The following is a 21,371-nucleotide window of genomic DNA, read 5'->3' as shown; positions in this document are numbered from 1 at the left end:
GTGCTTAGCATGAGAGAGGACCTGGGTTTGAAAGCTGGTAGCGTTAGAAAACAGGCATCTGAATGACAGGGGAGAGGCAGATTTCGCCATGGAATTGTCAGTGCCTAACGCAACCCCTAATTCAACAGAGCCTTGTCAACAGTACCCCTGGATCGGCTTCTGCACACGTTCTTTGTGTGGAATCCACATGATGCACCCTCTGTCTGGATAAGCTCTTCTGCTTTCTTTCATTTTTTCCTCTTTTTTCATCTTGTCATCAGTTCTAGTCTCTTTCCTCTGACATGTTGTGCTGCTCCCTGCCATGTCCTTGGGATAGAAAATCATGCACAACAGGTCAGGTGGCTCTCTTATTGCCGTCATCAGAATGTTAAATGTCCCCCAAAGGTCCCTGGGTTAAAGCCTTGGTTCCCCGGAGTGGTGCTCCTGGGAAGCAGTGGGACCTTTGAGAGGTGGGACCATGTGGGAGGCCCTTGGGTCACTGAGGGTGTGCTCTTGAAAGGGAATGTCAGACCCCAATCTGCTCTTCTCTACTTTGCTTCTCAGCCATGAGCTCTGCCACACAACCTGCCTTGCTGTGCTTCCTCGCCATATAACCAAAGCAAGAGGGCCAAGAGTACCTCGAAAACTGTGAGCCAGGATAAACCTTTTCCCCTTGTCAGTTCATTTTCTCAGATGTTCACTGAAGTGGTGGAAAACTGATTGCACAGGACCTTACAGTCCAGAGGGGGAGCCAAATGAGTCAACGGAACTACAACCCAGCTGCAAGACCCAGAGGGAGCAGAGTGTAGACAAATAGCTTGCTCTTGGGGGGTCTTCTACGGGATGACACTTTAGAGGCAGAAACCTCTAATTTGAGGCATAGAGACGAGAAGGACTTGTCCCGAACAAAGTTCAGGAGAAGAGTGTGGAACGGCAGAGGACTCGTCAGGAGCGATGTCCAGAAGTAAGGGGGTGATTGGATTTGAGGTATCGGGGGAACTGGGCACCACTGGGCTGTGAAACCTGGGGTGAGGAGAGGAATAGAGAGGACCTGGAGAGGGGAAGCAATGCCCGGATATCCAGCAACCTGTAAAAGGAAAAGGTGGCCTTTATCTAAGAACATCGGGAAGACTTTGAAAAAAGTTTCACTAGGAAAACTCCAGAACTGAATTTGTATGTTAGATCTCTCCTCCAGCTTTGAGTAATAGGAATGGACCAGGATAGACTGGTTAAGGGCCAGCTCATTATCATAGGTGAGAAACAGTCCAGAAAGCCAGTTAGGGTGGCCTTGATGAGTCTGGAGAAGCTCTGGACCTGGCGAGGAGAGATTTCTGGTAAGTTGGTGAATCTAGGATTCTGAAGTTGAAGCCCTGAGTTTGGGCGTCCTCCAACAGACTCACAAGGTGATGAAATCACAATAGCAACATGCGAAGCAGGAAGAAGAGAGGACCCTGCAGAGAACCCTGAAGAACGCAGAGGAAGAGAAGCCAGCAGTAGCAAGACCAGCTTTACCTATCCTGTCTTGTCCTTCACTGGCCAGCATCCTGCTCCTGAAGTCCAGGATCCCCAGACAAAGCAGATCATTTCTGTTGCGGTTTCTCCTTGTCCATGCAGTTATCATACCTTGTGCATTGCATTACAAAACAGTTGTTTCTCGTCTTTCTCCCCTTTTAGATGACAAATCTTAAGGTTAGCGTTCCTCTTCTAATTTTCTCGGCACCCCCACCAGTGTCTACCCAGGGTTCACTATATGTATTGGAAGAAAAAATGGCAGCTGGTAGAAGGAATGAGGACATGTGGGTCAAAAGATTCGAAGTTGTAGTTGGACAGGAGGAATTAATGATAAATGTTTAAGATTGGGGATATGTTATGATGTATTTAGGCATTACACACCGCTTAAATACATCATAACATCATTGTGTACCCCATATTATTTTTCAAACAGATAGATACACTAGGCTTTATTTCAATCTTCTTCTATATGTAACTTGCCCAGTATAAAAGTGTAGCAAAATATTTGGAGTAAAAAACATATATCTTTCTTAACTATTGTTTTCTAAAGATCAAAGGCATGCTATGCATATTATAAATTCTAAGAAGTGTTTATTGATTGATTAACATTGATCAGGGATCCTGGGATCTCATTTAACATTCAGAAAGTGGACAGAAAGAGAGGCATTCTAGATACAAATTCACCCAAGGGTAGAACACAGGGCAACCGAAAGAAATGAGGTGGTGTTGGGTTCAGTGTCCCTGAAAGGAAAAAGAATCACTAGTGGGTCGGTTCCTTGTGACCCTGAAATACTGTTCACTAACAAATTCACACTGATTTCAATAAACCCAAGGATGGTTCTTTTAAACTAGGGAACAAAAACTTAAAAAAATTTTTTTTCTCCTGTGAACCAATGACTCATTGAAACAAAATCAATTTTGGGTCACAAACCAGGAAAAATAACTTAATTTAGTTGAATTTTCAGAAAGAAATGCAATATACATGCAGTGAAAATAATATAGTGTAGACGGTTAAGGGAGTGATAGAGAAGGTAGAGAGAAGACAGGTAAGGAGATGGATAAGGAAGGAAAGGAGGGAACAGGAAATGTAAAGGGAAGAAAAAGGAGACCTAAGGAAAAGAAGAGACGAGAAGAGGCCTCAGCAGATAGTAAAAACTATTATAATTTCTCAGCGACGTCCTTTGGAACAACTTCTGCCTTGGCCATTTCTTTCTCATTATAGAGCACAAGATCTTACTCCAGTTATGCAGAAAGAAGCTCCCTGCAGTCCGAGGCAAGCCTGGAGTGGGGACCCTGGTCTCCTGCTTTCTGGTCTCTGTGCTCACCTTGGGCTTGTGCAAGTGTCAACTACACTTACACAGCAGTTTGCTTGGTTTGAACATCTTCAAAGAATGTTGTCACCTGCTATGTCTGCTCTTTGTAATTACAGTACCTCCAGTAGTGTTGAACCACATTTTCATATGTAAGAAAACAGCTTGTCTGTTTTTATTTCCAAACTTTAAGGTTTATTTTTGAAATAAATGTTTACTTCCCCACGGGCTTCGGAATCTTCTGCAGGTGTGTGAAGGAATGATGTGGGCTTTTGAGAATTGCTTTGGAACATCAGCGATCTCTCTCAGTTTACTAGCTATCACCTGGGGTCCCTTAGGTGTAGAAAACTGTCAGGGTGCTTTATTTTATTCTTTCAGTGGTCAGAATATTTTCATTACAGGAAAGTTAAAGTTTAAATGTATAATGAGTCTCTATTGGCTTTGAAGTAAAGGGCTTTGTTTCCTTTGATGTACTTTAGAAACCTAAGCTAGAGGTCACATTCAAAATATTTAACAAGGGGCGTGGAATGGCAACACTGCTGACCTGGGATGCCAGCCTTGCTGGCAGCACAGGCCCAGGGAGCCAGCTGTGCCCATCCTAGCGGAATAACAAACAGGACCTCAGACTCTATTTGCTCTCCCTGGAGAAAATCCTTTGGGACTGAACAACATTAACCACACTGTTAGCTGCTCCTGTACTTCATCTGCCTTGTGCTCTGAAGAGAGAGGAGCCAGGAGCAGAGCCGAGAGGCAGCGGGAGGCACGAGGGTGGGCTGTGCCACTTTCTGCTCTCCGCGTTGGCATTGCCGGAGCCACAGTGCCTGCTGAGTCCTACTGAGAACTTTGACCCTTTCTTTTATGACAATGAAAAGATGTGAATATAAAGCATATACAGAAAAGCTCACAAATCATAATCGTACTGCTCAGTTTTCACAAAGTGAACTGTCCCCCCACCCCGCCCGCCAATGTAACCACCACCCAGAGCAAGACAAATTGGGATATCAGCTGTTCAGCTTTTGCCCACACCCGTGACCTGACTCCATTTGCTTGCCACAAGCAAGCATAATCCTGACTTGTAACATCGTGAATTATTTTTGTCTATTTTTCTTTTTTTTTGGCGGGGGAAGGTGATGAGATCTCACTATGTTACCCAGGCTGGCCTCAAACCCTGGGCTCCAGTGACCCTCCTGCCTCAGCCTCCCAGAGGCTGGAACTACAGGCACTGGTCATTATTCCCAGCCTTTTTTTGAATTTTGTTTCCATGGAATCACAGAGTATGTATTGTTTTGTGTTTGGCTTCTTTGCCTAAAGCTATGTGTGAGAATCATCTGCTTTGTGGCATGTGGTGGAGGTTCATTCATTTTTCTTTTTATGTTCTTAGGTAATTTTAAAAATTTCAACTTTACTGGTGCATGATAGTTGTCAGTAACCTTGGGATTTGTTGTTACATATTCATACATACACAAGGTTTGAACATTTTATGTCTATGTTGGACTGTATTGTATCAACACACTTGGATACATAAATATTCATTCTGTTGTTGATAGACATTCAGTTTCTTTCCAGTTTTGGGTCCTTAAGGATAATGTGGTAGTGAACATTCTTGAATACATCTTTGGTATACATGTGTGCACATTTTTTATTGGATGTATAATCCATAGAAATAAAACTTTCCTAGATTTTTAGTGTTCTTGTAAGAGTCCCAGACCTGGAAAAAAATACTGTACAGAGACCATTTGCTTGACTATCTCTTAGAAAGATTTTCATATAACCATTTTCCTAATGAAGGAACTAATTGCTCTGATTCAAAAGACAGTGAAACTTCATCCCCCCTGAAACTGAAAGGCTGGGTACCTAGGTTAGGTTTGTGTCCAGATCCCAGACGGACATGTGACTGTCTACCTTCTGCAGAAATTTCACTTACATTCTGAAGAGCTGGAAGTGAGAGGAGACACTTTGAGGAGGAGAGAAAAAAATAATTTCTTTTTTGACCCTGGCCTATGGAGAATCTGGCCATTTGGGTAAAAAAAAAAATTTCCAGTGGCATTATTTTACATGGTCTTAGGCAAGACTTGAGGCAAAGTGAGTAGGAAAGAACACATTGACTTCTAGGTAATAATGAGAAATCTGATAATAATGTGATCCAGAACACCCCTGTGTGCATTCTGGAAACAGTTAATAAAGATGAATGTTAAAATCCAGTGATAATCAAGAATGAAGTTGTCGGGTCTTAGGCTGTGCCTATACTTAACCTTAGAAGATATTCCTCAGTCATTTTACAAAATGCTTTGTATCCTGCCATTCCCCAGCAGTAGCTTGTGAGAGATCTATTTGCTGAACAACACTAGGTGCTGTTGGTCATTTTTGATTTTAGCCATTCTGGGGGTTCTGATATGTTAATTTTGTGTTTTTGTGTTCCTCTACAGGACCAGTGAGGTTGATCGCTGTTTTGTATGCTTACTGGCCTTTTGGGTTTTCCCATTTTCTGAAATACAGTTTCAATTCTTTTCCACTGGGTTCCCACCTCCTACTTTGAATTACAGATATTCTTAATTTTCTTTATACATACACGAATCTCAACTGTGAACCCTTTGAAGTTTTAAGTGTAACAAATCTATTTTTCACATAGATATCTCATTGACAGTGCACAGTTGGTTGGAGGGACTAGTCTTTCTACCCTGTTTATGCCAACTTTGTGATGCCCACATAAATTTCTTTGTATCTGTAGGTCTATTTTGGAAACTTCTATTCTATGGGTTTATTTGTCATTCTTCTGTTAATAAGCCCTTTATCTTACTTTACTTTTATAATAAGTGTGGATAGTAATACATATTTACACAGAACATGTACTATGGTTTTGACTGGAATCACATTGAAATATGGACCAATTTGGGGAGAACTGATCTCTGCAAATTTGAGTCTCCTAACTCAAGAATTTGGTGTATGTTCTATTTTCACCTTTAACATTTCTTACTTTATAAAACAAGATTAATTATTTTTTCTGGAATAATTAGACTTTTTAAATTTTAAAGCCAATGACCTTGCTATATTCATATAATTATAGTAATATTAATTATTTATCTAGAGACACTTGAATTTCTATACATACAATCATGTGGTCTGACAATAATAGTTTTTATTTATAGAAAAATATTCTTCATTTCACTCTCAACTTGATTTCTGTTTCAGGATTTTTATATTCTGTCTGATAAAGGAAGAACTATCATCTTCCTAGCATATTATAAGTTAAAATTCTTTCAAATTGGTGTGAGATTTTATAATTTTTCAGTACTTATTGAGATGATCATGTTTTTCTTTATTATTTTAATGTGGTAAATTATGGCTTGGTTTTTCAAATATTAAACTGACCTTGCATGTCTTCCAGTCCTGGAATAAAAACCAACATAATTATGGTGTGTTTTCCTTTTTAGAGACTGCTGAATTTGATTAGCATTATTTTAAGATAGTTGCACCTTTGCTTATAAAATAGGTTGACTTAATATATTATCCGCTTTGGTAAATGTTGCTTTGATTCTTGGAAGAGTGCATGATCTGCAGTTCAGGCGTTCTAGATACGTCAGTTAGGTCAGGTAGCTCCCATTTTCTTTATTTTTATTGATGCCTTTGTGCTAGCAGTTACTGAGATGAGTATGATAAAAATCTCCCAGCACAATTTGCATATTTCTCACTTTTAGTCTGTCAATTTGGGCCTTATATATTTCCCTTCATTTCTAGTAACATATCTTGCTTTAAAGTCTACTTTGTCTGATGTTATAATCACAATAGCCTTTTACAAGTTGTATCTAATTTTGCAATTTCAAAACCCACTGATATCATTCCCCTTGTTTAATAAGTTAATATTCACTGAGACTTGTCTACATGTTTACCTTTTTGTTCCTCCCTTCTTGCATCCTTGAGTTTCCAACAGTGATCATTTGCCTTCTTCTGAAGAATCCTTTTCATATCTCCTTGCATGGGGTTCAGCTACAAATGAAGCCTTTTAGTTTTGTTTGAAATGATTTCATTTTACATTTACTTCTGAAGGATGTTTTGACTGTATGTACCATTTTAATTTGGCAGTTATTTTCCTTCAATGTTTTAAAGACATGTTTTCATTGTCTTTCAGTTTTTGTGGTTTATTGTGCCAACATCTTAATTCCTATTCTTGCCCCATTGAAGATACAGCATCCTTTTCCTCTTCTTGCTTTTTAAACTTTTGTCTGACTTTGATACAGTGGTCCTAGATGGATTATTTTTATTTTTATTCCGGCTTGAGGTTCATTGTACATCCAGAATCATAGAAGGACAGAAAGATAGATACATATTTGTATAGGAGATCTACTCCCTTAAAACCACTGCACAATGCATCCTTCCTACTATAGGCAGAATAAGATCTCTAGGACTCCTCCATCTTTCACAACTGAATCTCTATGCCTGTTGATCAGCAATTCCCTACTTCCTCTTCCATCCAAACCCTGGGGACCCCGCCATTTGGCGCTCTGCTTCTGTGAATTTGTTTTAGATTGTTCATATACATGAAGTCATTAATATTTGGACTTCTGTGTCTAACTTATATCATTCAGCACAGTGTCTTCCAGGTTTATGTGTGTTGTTGCATATGGCAAGATCTTCTTTTCCTTAAGGCTGAATGATTTTCTGCTATAGTTATACATCGTATTTTCTTTATCTATTCATATATTGATGGACATTAGGGTGTTTGCATATCTTGGGTACTATGAATATTGATTCAGCAAACACAGGAGCACAGCTATCTCTTTGAGGTATAGATTGATGACTTGATATGGAAATTGAAAAAGTTCTAGACTCATATCGCTCCTACTACTCTCTCTTCTCTCTCCTTCTACAACTCCAATTATGCTTTTTTACCAAGTGTTCTATGTATGTTATGTACCTTGTCTTCATTTAAGCTTTGCTTTCCTGCTCTGTGCTTCCTTCTGAATATTCCCCTCCCTGCATGTATCCCCTAGTTCATTAAACTTTCTCCAGACATTGTTCATTTATTGTTAAGATCATCCATCCATTGAACTTGATTTGCAGTCATTCAGTCCTAGAATATCAATCTAATTTTATTTTACTTTTTGTCATCATTTTCTATCTGATCATTAAATATATGGTACATAGCAGGGTTTTTAAACCTCTGTCCAGTAATGCCAATTCTGTTCTTCCTGTTTGTATTATCTGTTTTTTCTCTTGACTTTCTCATTTGTGCTTTTTAAAATTTAAATGACTGGTTATTTTTGTATGTTTTGTTGTGTAAATTTTGAAGATAAAGTAGGGCTTTTTGCCTTTTCCTCCTCCGGTAAAAAAAAATTTTTTTTTTTGCAATCATTAGGCTCAGGGCAGATCATGGTGATCTAATCAGAAACCAAACCAGGTAAAAGCTGTTTTTTCTTCCTTAAGCTGCTCTACTCACAGTGCACTTCCATTCCTGAGGTGTCGTTCTCTGTGTGGCACTGACCAGGTCTCTCTCAATTAGTCCTGAGGTAAACATTTTTCCCTCAGCTCTAGGACACTGCCAGAAGCCCTGCTCAGTCTTTAGCCTCCTGGTCTTTTCTTTACTCCTCTTTTGAGTCTCTTGGTCACCAGTTTAAAGCAATATACCTCTCAAGGGAAAAAAGCAAAGCTAAACAGATTTTTTTTTTTAATCTTTTTTTAAATTTTAATTAAAAATCATAAATTTACATAGGGCAATGTTGTTTGATTCATTCTGTTATTTTTTTCCCTTCCTTCTCCCCTCCCTCCCCTCTTTTCCCTCTATACATTCCTTTCTTCCTCCCTGAATCGCCTTTTTCTCTAGATCTTAGCCCCAGGTGTCCTGTGAATTTTTCCAAGGAATTGGCTCGAACCATGTCAGGTCTACATAGTCTCCATGAGGCTCTCTCCACATCTAATGCTGCAGCCCCAAGACTACAGACAGGCTGTCAGAAAGAAAGACTGAGAGGACTGGAAACCCAGGAGCATGAGTGGGAACCCCATAAGGATGGTCTGAAGGCCCTGGGCATGCTCCTTGTCTGACCTTGGTGAGCACGGTGCACTTGTGAAGCCAGGGCCTCACACCACAGAGCGCCACATGCACACCTGCCTTTTAAGCCTTAGGAAACCCAAGGAAGATGTGGACTGGAGAGCGGTCAACTGCAGGGCCAGATGTTGCTTTATGACAATGAGGTGAATGGGCAAATTAGCAAAAAGAGGTGAGTGTACAGGCATCAGAACAGATATTTTTACAGTTTTCCTTTCCTTCCTAGGGCTTCTGAGTCTCCAGGAGGGCTTCTCTCTACAAGGCTCCATCTGATTAAATCAGACATACCCTTTTAACTCACAGTAAGTTGGTTTGGGACTTTCTCTGGGAGGTTTCGTTAGAGCAGGACCTGGAATCATGTTTGACTAAGTCGGAGAAGAATAAGTGAGATAACTGCTCCCTCCCTTCCATCTTCCAGCTTTCATGAGAAAAGTCTCATTTGTAGCTCATCCTAACTGGGAACATTCCAGAAAGGAAATTCCAGGGCCTGCCATTCCGCCGATCCACGTTGACACATCACAAAGTCACGGGCGTGCTTAATGAACCTCACAACTCACCAATACCCCAAGAACCTTCTAGATGCCTCTATTTCACAGTCTGAGTCTCTGCTCTTCTGATTTTCCCTCCTCGTAGGTCTTCTGACAACCAGCCAAGTCACTCATCATTACTCACAAATTTATTCATTTATTTCCTCACAAAGTGGACTGTCCAAGGCTCTGCCCACAAGGAAGACAACTCTTCCCAATTTCTTCTGGGGGTATGCCTGTGGCTTTTACATGCCAAGATAACTGATCTGTAAAGCAAGCTCATTATTTTTCCTTCATCACCTGGTTATCGGAACACACAGGACCTAGGTGTGAGCTGAGGGACAGGAAGTAGCCCACTAATAGGGGATGACATTGGGGGTCTCACTTATGCTCTCCAGCTGTGCTTAAGTAAAATAGCAGTTAGCTACCTATGCATTACAGTGGATCGCTGGTGGACCTTCCTGCCTTCCATGGATCTGACAGAATGCATCTCATGTGGGGATATTTGGACTTCATGGTCTCCTGAGGTCCATGCATACATGGTCACCTATTTTGTCTGTTAGAATGTTCTTTCCAAAAGTTGTATACTTCTTTACTGCTGATGTCATGGCCTTGCTTAGGAGTTCTAGGGATCTACATTGAGATAAGGAGTAAGGTCACATGGGTTGATGTGTTCGAAAATTTTGAATCTTCTAAACTCTCCAGGTCTTGAACAAGAGGCTCAGGGTTCCCTTTACTCCCAGTCTCAGGAATGTGATTAGCCTAGCAGATTTATGCAGTTTGAAAATTCATTCTCTCTTGGGCTCTGTTATTCTTATAATTAAGCCCTGGCCCTGTGTTTCAATGTTTTGTGCCTCCTGGCTACAGAAGAGATTTTAAATGCTGTCAAGGAGGTCCTCCATCTTTTGCACTTTTCAAACTGAAGATCAATTACCCTCAGCCTTTCATCGCCTTTCCCCAGAATAGTCACAGTTATCCCAGCATCCTAATAATTATAATTTCCCCTGTTTGGTACCTTGCAATTACCAGTGGGGTATTTCCCACTGGTATCTCATCTCAGTTCACCATCAGCAAAAATTTTAATAATTGTACTGCCACCTGATGCCCTGAGCTACCTATTACTGTGAAGCAAACTTGGAGATGCAGATTTGCATGCTGGAAATTTATTGGCAAGTTCTTTTGGGATCAGGACTGAAGGAAGTATGACAACGGAAGGAGAAGCTGAGTTGCAACGCAGTGGCTACAAGACCTTGTGTGGTGCTCACCTGGTGTGCGGCTGCTGGCATAGCATTTTACGCTTGAGCCTCGTTGAGGTTAGGGTGAGGTCTTTCGGTTGCTGGATGAGGGCTGCCCCAGGCAGGGCGCATGACCAAGGATGAGGTGGGACTCTTCAGCTGACGACAAGTTCCTGAGAATCATCTTTGGAAAGCTGAAGGCTGTCACCACACTCCCCAGTTTGAACAGTTACAGAGTGGGACATATAAGGAGGGGGTCAGGATACACCTATAGCTTCCTGATGATTTTTAAAATACCTTGTCCATGTTATTTAGTTATTCTTAGTGGAATGGTTGGTTTGAAATGAGCTAGGCTGCCAAGGCCTGGAATGGGAATCTACCATCTATCATCATTTTATTTTGCTGTAAGTAGGTCAAGTATTCTTAAATTTTTCCTTGCAAGGCAATTATTGAATTTCATACAGGTATAGCAAAATCAGCCTCACATAAAAACACTTCTCATGTTTTCTGTGCAGCATGTGTGCACCATCAACCCTCCAGAGTCACCTTTGATCTCTGCCAGGATCCTTCAACCCTCTCATCTCAAGTTGACTTTTTTCTTCTTTATTTTCCACTGTCCATTCAATCATTCCCATATCTCCACCCTTGTTTGTGGAGTGTCACTACACTACACTTTTTCCTTTTGGGCTTGTTAAGTGAGGTGATTTTGCTCATAGAGAATGATAGCAGAGTAGACAAAAGTACCTTTATACATATTTGAAGACTCATTACCCTGCACATAGGGTTTGGGGTAGAGAGCGTGGAGCGCCATAAGGGTTGAAGGAATCCAGTCAGATTCACTCTCAGCCGTGCTTTCTACTTCCTCCCCTCCTCTCTAGAGGACTGGAGATGTGTGTAGCCTTTATCCTGTGCCCCTATTGATGGTGCATAAGTTAACTAGCAGAGAGAATGCTATGCCTGGAAATACCTTACCGACTTCCTTTTTAATGTGAATAAAGAAGTATGCGAGGAGTTCTACTTAGAGGAGCCAGTGCTGAACCAACAGAAGCCATGTCTGCCAGTCAAACGTGGTTACAGGCCATGCCACAGCCATGGACACATCAGAATTAGGTTCCTTCTTCTCTTGGAGGAAACTATTCAAGGGACAGATAACCAGAGTGTGGACAGTGAAGCTGGCATTCTCCCTTCAGACCTTGAATACTTGCTCAGGGTACTCAGCTCTTTAGCTTGATATCTACTCTGTGGTCCATTCCTTGAAATGGAGAAAGAAAATGCACTCACACCTATTGAGTTTAAAGGCTATACTGCTAAGACTGGAGAGAGAGAGAGAGAGAGAGAGAGAGAGAGAGAGAGAGAGAGAGAGAGAGAGAGAGAGAGAGAGAGAGAGGGAGAGGGAGAGAAGAGACACAACTTTAGAATAGTACAAAGTAAAAATATATCTCATAAAAACTTACTCGTTTTTCCTCATGGGCATTTTTTTTCCCTCATGCTAAGATGTTAATTAAAATTGCCATTAGAATTCTTGCCTCTCTGTTTATGCCTCAGGTTATAAAATGGATATTTGTTGGTTACATTGATATCATCTATTTTCTGGGTTTGTGCCCCCTCCTTCTTTTATCTTAAAAACTCTGAATTCTCCTGCTGTGCAGTTGGTGTAGGACTGACCCCTAGTCCCCCGATTGCCTTAGGTCTATCAACTTGACTCCTGGCAACAGTGATTGCTTCAAGGATGAGACTGGGACACTATTAAGCCTAACGAGATACCAGGAGGCATTTGTTATCATGTTTTGGGAAACAAACCTCCTCATCATTCCATGAGAGCAACTTTAAAAACAGAACAAAAACAACAACAAAAGATATTTGCTGATCTTAGACTAGGAATCCTGTTAGCGTGGCATCATCTTGCTACCCTTAGGACAGTCAGCAGGGGCTTTTCTGTTAGGATGAGACCAACACCTAACAGGAGGGTGGAGGGATACTGGACTCCAATAGGAGGATGAGGTCTAGACAAAATGGATTTTTGAGTCCTTGTTGAAACAAGACATCTAGAAATACCTGAACTATCTCTGCATTTCTGAGTTTCATGAATCAATACACTCTCCTTATTATTTTATATTTCTGAAGTTGAATTTTCACTGCTTAAAATAAAAAGTAGTTCCACCAGTGTTCAAGGATCCAATCGAACACTCTCCTTGTAGAAGGTGTCAGTGAGGATGTTAGTCAGTTTTCTGTCACCGTGACAAAATGCACGAGAAAAATCAATTCAAAAGGATGAGAATTCTGTTTTGGCTCCTGGTCTCAGTCCGTGATCGCTTGGCACTGTTGCTTTGGGCTTGGGTGAGGTAGAACATCATGGCAGGAGTGAGGGGTGGAATAAAACTGCTTACCTTGTGGTGGGCAGAAACAAAAAACAGGAAGGGGCCAGAGTCCAATGTTGCCTTCAAGGGCAGTAACCTTCCTCCACCAGGCCTCACCTCTAGGTTCCCCCACATCCCACCACAGGGGAGTGACTAAGCCTTTAACTCACTGAACATTCAGGGACATTTAAGTTCTAACAGTGATCAGCTGGGTACACTGCAAAGGTCACCTGCAGCTCTGGTGATTCCCTCAGAATCAAACTCTTTGCCTAAGGATTTTCTTTAGTCATGCTATGACCCAGTAGTTAATTTAAAAAATATACATAGAAAGAGAACATTTAATAATGAAGCTTATTTAGCCAAATTCAATTATTTAATTATGTAGTTTTAGGAACATGTAATAAATATAAACATTTGATATTGGATATTTTCTGTAGTTTATAAAATCTAATATTGTATGTATAAAATGCAGAAATTCACAGGCAATATTCTGATTGCTGTCTTAGGCAAGGCTCTATCTTCTGAAGTCTTTGTGTGAAAGCAACGTATGATTATATTACAGTTGCAGTTACAGTTAAAATGTATCATGGCGAGTTTCCTTTGACATAATAAACTAAATAACCTCATATACAGTTACACTTTTCACCACCATTATTTTAAATATTTGACATACAAAGATTTTTATGATACAATAACTGTTGGTCTGTTGTTTTCTAAAGAAAAAAACAAAAAATACCCTGCAACAGCAAAGAATATTAGTTTTACCACATCTTCAACAATACTAAAATTAAAATTAGAATTTTAAAAAATTCAGTTAGGTAAAGTGACATCTAAACTTTTTAGTGAATGGAGAAGACACAATTATTATCGTTCAAAATTGTGTCTAAACAAATAAGACTCTTGTTTATGTTTGAGCATATAATTTTTATGGTTTTTAAACATTTGTAAGAGAAAAAAGAATTTGATTTATATATTTTCATTAAATCAGAGAAAGAAAAGTCTTCATATTCTTAGAAAATAATCCATGAAATTAGACACATTTTTTAGAGTTGTGTTTATACAATTAAAAAAAAAAACTATAATTTTCTAGGTTTTCAGATGACAATTTCTATCAAGGGAATGTTTATTAAATTTGTTTGATATTCAGAAAAACCAAGAAGAAATCCATTTGGTGGCTGCATCTATACAAACAGAATTATATAAAAATGAGTGAAAATCAGAAAGCTTCCTTAAAATCTAATATGGTGCAGAAAAATATTCTAGAATGCTCTATTCACTGTGTTCTTCCTTTGGTAGTATTAGTCATAGTTAATGGCATAAATAAAAAAAGCAATAAAAGAATCGGTTTTCATGTGGGGGAAATCAATCAAACCTTCTGCACTTCTCTGTAACTCAGAGAAATTAGTCAGCGTCTTATGACAGCCTTGCCTCTCAGCTTCACAGTCACAAATGCTAATTAACAAAAATCTCACAGCTCTTCCCTTTCTCCCCTCAGGTGTTTCTCCAGCCATGTTAACAGTGAAACAGGCTGACCCCCCAAAAAAGGTTAGAAAAGTGGGAGGGAATCGATCATAAGCCCACTTCTTGTAAAAACTAAATTATTTAAAAAATACAGTCAGTATAAACATGACCTAATTTGCATAGTTATTAGATTTGGTCAAAATTTTAGTTGTTTTATGATGTTTTTTGTGTCATTTTCATTAACTCACAGTGTACATATTAAAAAATGACTTTTTGCATGCTAGTAATGAATGCTATTTGGCTAGTTTAATTCTAAGAAAGAAGTCCCTAAATGGCAATGTTTGGCATTTTCTTGTGAAAACTCTGTTGGGAATCGAACCTTCAACAATAAGAAGGGACTTTGGCAATTTTTTTTTTTTTGGAACAGAAAGCTGAATATGGTTGACTTATTGGGCAAACAATTTGACAAGCGTGTTGTAGAAAACAGCCTCTGTTTTGTGCTTGGTTTCTTGTCCATCAACAGCACACTTTCATTTTTGGTGGTGTTATCAGAACCCCTTCATCAACCCACAGTTAAGCAATTCAGTCTGTAGCTTCTGAATTGAGTTCCCTGTGTTCAGAGATTCTTGTTATCACTGTCACCATAAAACTCCAGCATCTTGTCTTTATCTTTCTTTAAATCAAAGATAGTGGCAGCTTCCATACAATATTTTTTAGTAAGATGGTTTGCCGTCACCCATGGACTCCATTCTTCGCACTATTGATAATGACAGATGCTTTACTTTCTTTTCCACGTTACCCATTATTTTCCACTTAAAAAAATTTTTTTTGTCATAGTTAAATTTATAATTGTCATTGGTGCACGTAGCTGGGAGGGGCTTTGAGGGAAGAGTGATTAGTCATGCTTGTTTGGATCTGGCTTTGTTACCTGATGAGTTTTGACACTAGTTTGCAAAAAACTTTTCGGTTTTATAGGTTTTCAAAATTGTGGATAAAGGGATAATGGACCTGTATATGGAAGCAGTTACTGCTGATACTTATATTTTTATTCTACAGAGACCTCCCTAATAGAGTCATCTTTGCTCAGAACAAATAATAAAAACAGTTGGGAAGATCTTGGGTCAATCATTCAAATTTTTGGTGCCTTTATCTTCATTTAGCCTCTGCTTCCCCAGGTCCCAAGCCTTTAATATTCCATCTCTCACATAGCTCAGGCCCTGGTGTGGGAGAAGACGAGATAAAGAACAAGAATGGAGGAACTTTAGATTACGGAGAGGGAAATGAGAGGGAGGAGGGGGCGGGGGGTTTGAAAGATGGAAGGAGACAGACATCAGGACCCCGTGTACATGTGTGATTACATGAATGGTAAGAATCTACCTCGTGCACAGAGAAATGAAAAGTTGTACCCCATCTGTGTACAATAAATCAAAATGCTGTCTGTTAAAAAAAAAAAAAAACGCAGAAAAAGGAAGCGAGAGGGAGATGGTTAGGAGGGGCGAAGAGACTTCCAGTTGTGACATGAGGTAGTAAGTACCAAGCACTGCTATAAACTGCCATCACGGTGGACAAAATTTGCAACAAGTGTTCAATAATTCAACAGAGGTGCAGGATGTGGTTTTGAGAACAAAGAGATCTACGGTGTGTGCTTTCTGCCTGTGGATATTTTCCAGACTGTGACAAAAGGAGGTGAAACTCCAGGAGAGCGGGTTCTTGCTGGGCGGTTGGAACGGAAGGCTGGGGCTGCCAGGGACCTTGAACCTGAGCAGCCTAAGGAGAGGAGCCCGGGAGCAACCTTAGCAGCAGGCCAGGAGGGCCCCAGTGGGAACCAGTGGCCTCCCTTCTCCCAGGTACATCCGCGAGCCTCTCACGATGCTCAGGATTTTCCCTCCTTCACTCACTGAGTATCTTACCTTCTCCGGGATGGTTACAAGAGGCGCTTCCGGTAGCTAGCGTCTCTGAAAGGTCCTTGTGCGTAAGAACTATCCAATCAAATTTCTTATTTTCTCTGCTCTCATCCCATGTATATCTAGCTGCATTTTCTGGGGGGAGGAGGGAGGAGTTCAATTTAAATTACTGGTAGCATAATAACTTGAGGAACAAAAATATTTCATAACATCAAACTGACTTTTGCAGTTTCTGTTGAAATATGCAATTTTAATAAAGCTTTAAAAAGCTCAGTGAATTAAACTCAAAACTATCCAATACTAAAATAATGAAAAATAATTTTTATCTATCTCCATTATTACTTTTTGGCACTGTAGACTTTCTCACCTTCTCATTCACCCATGCACTATTTTATAGGAATTCAAAAGACATTTCCCAGGTAGCAAATTATACCTCTCAGAAATCAATTACATTTCAGGACAACACTAACACTACACATCTTTTTATTAGGAAATAAAACCACAGGATATAGATGGTAATAAAATTGGAATTATTTTACTGGAAAAGTCCGTAAAGATATCTAATAATTTGAAAATCAAGAGAGAAAAACATAGCCATATCGGCTACTGAACAGTATTAGTGGTATTATTTTCCCCAAGTTCACATTAATTTCCTGTCTCAACTTGTGCTGTATATGTAGCTCACGTTTAAGAAACGGAGCACTTACTCCTCAGTTATGGAAGGCTGGAAAGTTCTCACATGCTCTGCAGTTGGTATCTTAACTCGTGTCCTTTTTAATTGATTAACGATGGAGGAGTGAAGGCAACAATGTTAGAGAAAAATTTCATTAGGTATAAATTGCAAGACATTTGTTTGAATGAACATAATGTCTCAGCTCTGTTTTGATGGGCCTTGGGGGAATGCTTTAAGTATTACTGTAAGTACCAGACAAAGCACTGAACAGTTTAATGCTGCCATTACAGCATGGCCTTGGATCTGGTTTTTGCTTCAAAATGTTCTTAGGGAAAACTTCACTGCCTGATAATACGGACGGAAAGAATTCTTTCAAGTCCACATGTTATCTGCAAACGTTTCAGATGGGAGTTATTTAAGATAAACTAACAAAAACTCTCTATTTTAAAAGCTTCAGTCACCCTCGCTTACCTTTCCTGTATATAAGAACATCTAGATATCTCAAGGCTTTATCTGACAATCCAGGCTAGATTCCTAAATCAAATCACTTATGCTTTTTTTTTTTTTTTTTTTTTTTTTGCATAGCTTTTGTGTTTGCCACAATCGTGACTTTTTAAAATTATTTTTTCACTACCACTAACATCAAATGTGGATTTTATTTTAAAACTTTAAGATATTTGAGAGAATAGAGGTCTGGGGATATTTCAGAGGTAGAATGCTTTCCTAGCATGCAGGAGGCCCTAGGTTCAATCCCCAGCACTGAGGGGTGGGGGTGGGGGGGGCAGAAAGGATGATGAATAATATATAATCACCTACTTTTTGTTCATTTATATCGGCAAATGTTAATGTCTTATCGTAAATTGTTTTTGGTATTTTTCTTAAACAAAACAGATTTAGCTACATTGCCTACAATTCAGATCTTTTAAAAATTTTTTTACTTGTTCTAATTAATTGTACATGACAGTAGAATGCATTTATACATTTTGATAGGGCATAGAGTGTAACCTCTCATTTTTCTGATTATACATATTGTAGGATCACATCAGTCATGCAGTCATACATGCACATGAGGTAGTAATATCTGTTTCACTACTATCATTTACAATTCAGATCTTGAAATAAATTCTATGATGTTCTTTCCCATACCTTAAAAAATAAAAACAGGCAACACACACACGTATACCCTAGATTGGTGTTTTATATATTTATGTGTGTGTCATTCTATATGTATTTTGTATTTGCTTTTTATAATCATGGTAAGCTCAATCCATGTTCCTATACACACCTAGCTTATTCTTTTAAATTTCTATGTATTATTTCATCCTAAGGATATTGAAATTTGTTCATTCTAGTGATAACATACTGGTGGATCCCCAAGCCCTTTCCGTATTTTTTGTGATTAAAATATGCTACCACAAACTTTGAATATGTTTCCTTGTGCACATGTTCAAACTCTTTGGGGGAGGGAGTGGCTGAGAAGAGGTTACATATCTGGAAATGCAATAGCAGGAGTTCCATGTAAAGAGTACTCTCTATGTTATTTCATTCTGCTTAATTATGCTCTGAAGTGGCTGTACCTGCTTTTGTTTCCATGTGCACTGTAGGAGAATTTCTGCTGGTAGCTTCACTAACACATTATACTATCAGACTTGAGCATTTGACCCAATCGATTAAAAAAAAAAAAAAAAAATGGCACCTCATGTTTTCAATCAGCCATTGATTGAGATTTAATGACTTTTCATATGTTTATTTTCCATTAGTCTGTTTTCTTCTGCCAATTGACTTTTTTATTTTTGTGTTTGTTACAATTAGTGTATTTTAATTACCAATTTCCAAGAATTCTTTTATATTCTGGATAATTATTTCTTGTCTCTTTTTCGAATTTAATATCATTTATAGCTTCTTTTAACCACATAGAAGATTTGATTTTGATATGGTCAAATTCCCTGATGGAAGAAACCTCCTCTTTGTTTTGGTTTCTAAAACTTGTCTTAGGTTTGCATGCATCTTTATTTTTGATGGGAAGATGAGAAATGTTTGACTGAAATTAAATTGATTTCCCAGGTTGATTTAAAGACAATAAATGCACTTGATGTGTCTCCTTTATAAACATGGTGGATATCTTCATATAATATAATTAACTTGTTTTCTGTCTTGGTCAGTTTGAGCTGCTATACCATAACTGAGATGGATGACTTAAACACCAAACATTGATTTCTCACATTTCTGCAGGCTGGAAAGTCCAACATCAAGTCATTGGAAGATTCTGTATCCAGTGGAGTCTTGCTCCAGGAGACCAAGATCTTCTTGTTGTGCCCTCATGCAGTGGTGAGGCAGGGAGAGCTCTCTTTATGAGGGCACTAATCTCACTTGTGAGGGGCCCACCTTCATGACCTCATCACCTCTCAAAGGCCCCACCTCCTAATACCATGACATTAGGGGTAGGATTTTAACACATGATTTTGGGGAGATACAAACACTGCCTATCATCTAGTCAATTTACATAGTTTTCTCTACTAAAGTCATATTCAAAAAATCTCTTAGTTCAGAGTCCTGCTCATCAATAGCAGTCATTTGCTTTCAGGGCCCAGGGAGAACTGTCCTGTGTATGCACACCATAGCATATAGCATGTGGCCAAGAACATACTGGAATTCACATAGAGCTGCCTAGTGCTCCTCCTCTCCTGTTTCCTGTTCACAAATTCCATCTGCCTCAGCTCCCCCTCCATTTTCCTCAGCCCTACAAGCCCACAGCATTCCATCTGGGTTCCATTTCACTATATCAGTTTGGAGAGTAGAGTTTACTATGTTTTTACTTCTCTTAAGGACCACACCACCTGCACCTCCTGTCCAGTTGGTGGACACAGTTGATCTGTCCCATGTTTTCCCAGTGTTACAGTTGTTTATCAGCAATAGGGGAGGACTGAGACTCGGTACTGTTTCCTGGTCCTCTAATACCCATGTCTGCCTTATTTTCTTTCTTCTTTTTGTATTCACTAATATTTCCTGAAGAATGTTGACTAAAAGTAATATTAGTATATTTTCCTGTCTTGCTTCTAACATTAATGATAGTGATTTCTAAAGTTTTACCAACAAGTGTGAAATTTAACTTTTTGCTAGATTTACTTCATTATGGAAAGTGACTCTCCTTATATTTATAGGTTAGTAAGAATTTTAAATATCACAAATAGATGTTGATTTTTAAAATAACTTCTGTTTAGATGATCATGTATTTTTCCTTCAATCTTTAATGTGTTGGGAAACAATTTTAATGGTGAATCATTCTTGCATTCCTGGGATAAATCCTACTTCATTATGACATTTTTCATAAGTACCTTCAGACTGAACTTATATTAGAATTTTTTCTCTGACATTACAGATATTAGTTTATAACTTTCCCTTTCTGTGTTCTAGATTGGTTCTGGTATCAAGTTAATAGTAGTTTTGTTTTTTTTTGGCGGAAGAGGGTACGGGGGATTGAGTTCAGGTTTACTCAACCACTGAGTCACTTCCCCAGCCTTATTTTGTATTTTTATTTAGAGACAGGGTCTCACTGAGTTGCTTAGTGCCTCACCCTTGCTGCAGCTGGCTTTGAACTCACAATCCTCCCATCTCAACCTCCCAAGCTGCTGAGATTACAGGCATGTGCCCAGTGCCTGGTTTAATAGTTTTTTGATAATAATAGTTAATAGTTAATAAGAGTTTAGTTTTTTAAAAATTCTCTGAAGAGTTTTTTTAAATCATAGATACTTCATAAGTTATCCCTGAAATCATCTGAGTTAAGCAGAAATTTTATTCAATGAATATGTGGTCCGTGAACTTTCTATATCCTTGTATTCCTGAAATGTAAATTCTTCCTTTCCTGAAAAAGACAGTTTTGGTTGTTTCAACATTTCAGGTTCAAAATTAATTTCAGTGCTTTTTACTAATGTGGTATTTCTTCAGTTCTTTGATAGGAAATCTAACTTTGGTTCCTAGTGGATTTAAACATTTTTTGTTTCATGACTGATGGTATATAATTTTACTGCATACATCTCAGGGCAGACCTAATTTTTTAAAATATTTAGCTCTTTTTGGAACAAGATCACGCCTCCTATAATGAATTTCCAGAAAACTGTCAGCTATTCTTCCTTCAGGTATTTTCTTTCAGTCCATATTCTCCTTTCCCTTCTTCTGGAATTACTATTAGACCAGTGTTGGAATTTGTTCTCAATATCCTTCAAGTCTTGAGTTCTCTCAGAGTTTCTTTATTTCTCAGTGCTACACTCAGGGAGATATCCTCTTAATCTCCAATGCATTAATTCTATCTTCACCTGTGTCAATATATTCTTAAAATGCACTACTATGTAGTTTACATTTATTTCATACCTTTT

At 38.9% G+C, this 21,371-nt stretch overlaps 1 protein-coding gene across 1 annotated transcript in view; it reads left to right on the top strand.

The window, feature by feature from the left end:
* LOC306668058 (uncharacterized protein) overlaps positions 1-21,371 on the top strand; it is a 247,591-nt gene that overhangs the window by 53,196 nt on the left and 173,024 nt on the right. Inside the window, exon 2 of the mRNA XM_079151094.1 lies at positions 16,092-16,268. Within this exon, the coding sequence (XP_079007220.1) occupies positions 16,092-16,268 (177 nt within the window). The remainder of the gene's footprint in view (positions 1-16,091; positions 16,269-21,371) is intronic.

The sequence above is a fragment of the Sciurus vulgaris genome, assembly GCF_902686455.1.
Source record: "Sciurus vulgaris genome assembly, chromosome: 8".
Classification (NCBI taxonomy): domain Eukaryota; kingdom Metazoa; phylum Chordata; class Mammalia; order Rodentia; family Sciuridae; genus Sciurus; species Sciurus vulgaris.
This window is presented reverse-complemented; position numbering and strand designations above follow the sequence as displayed.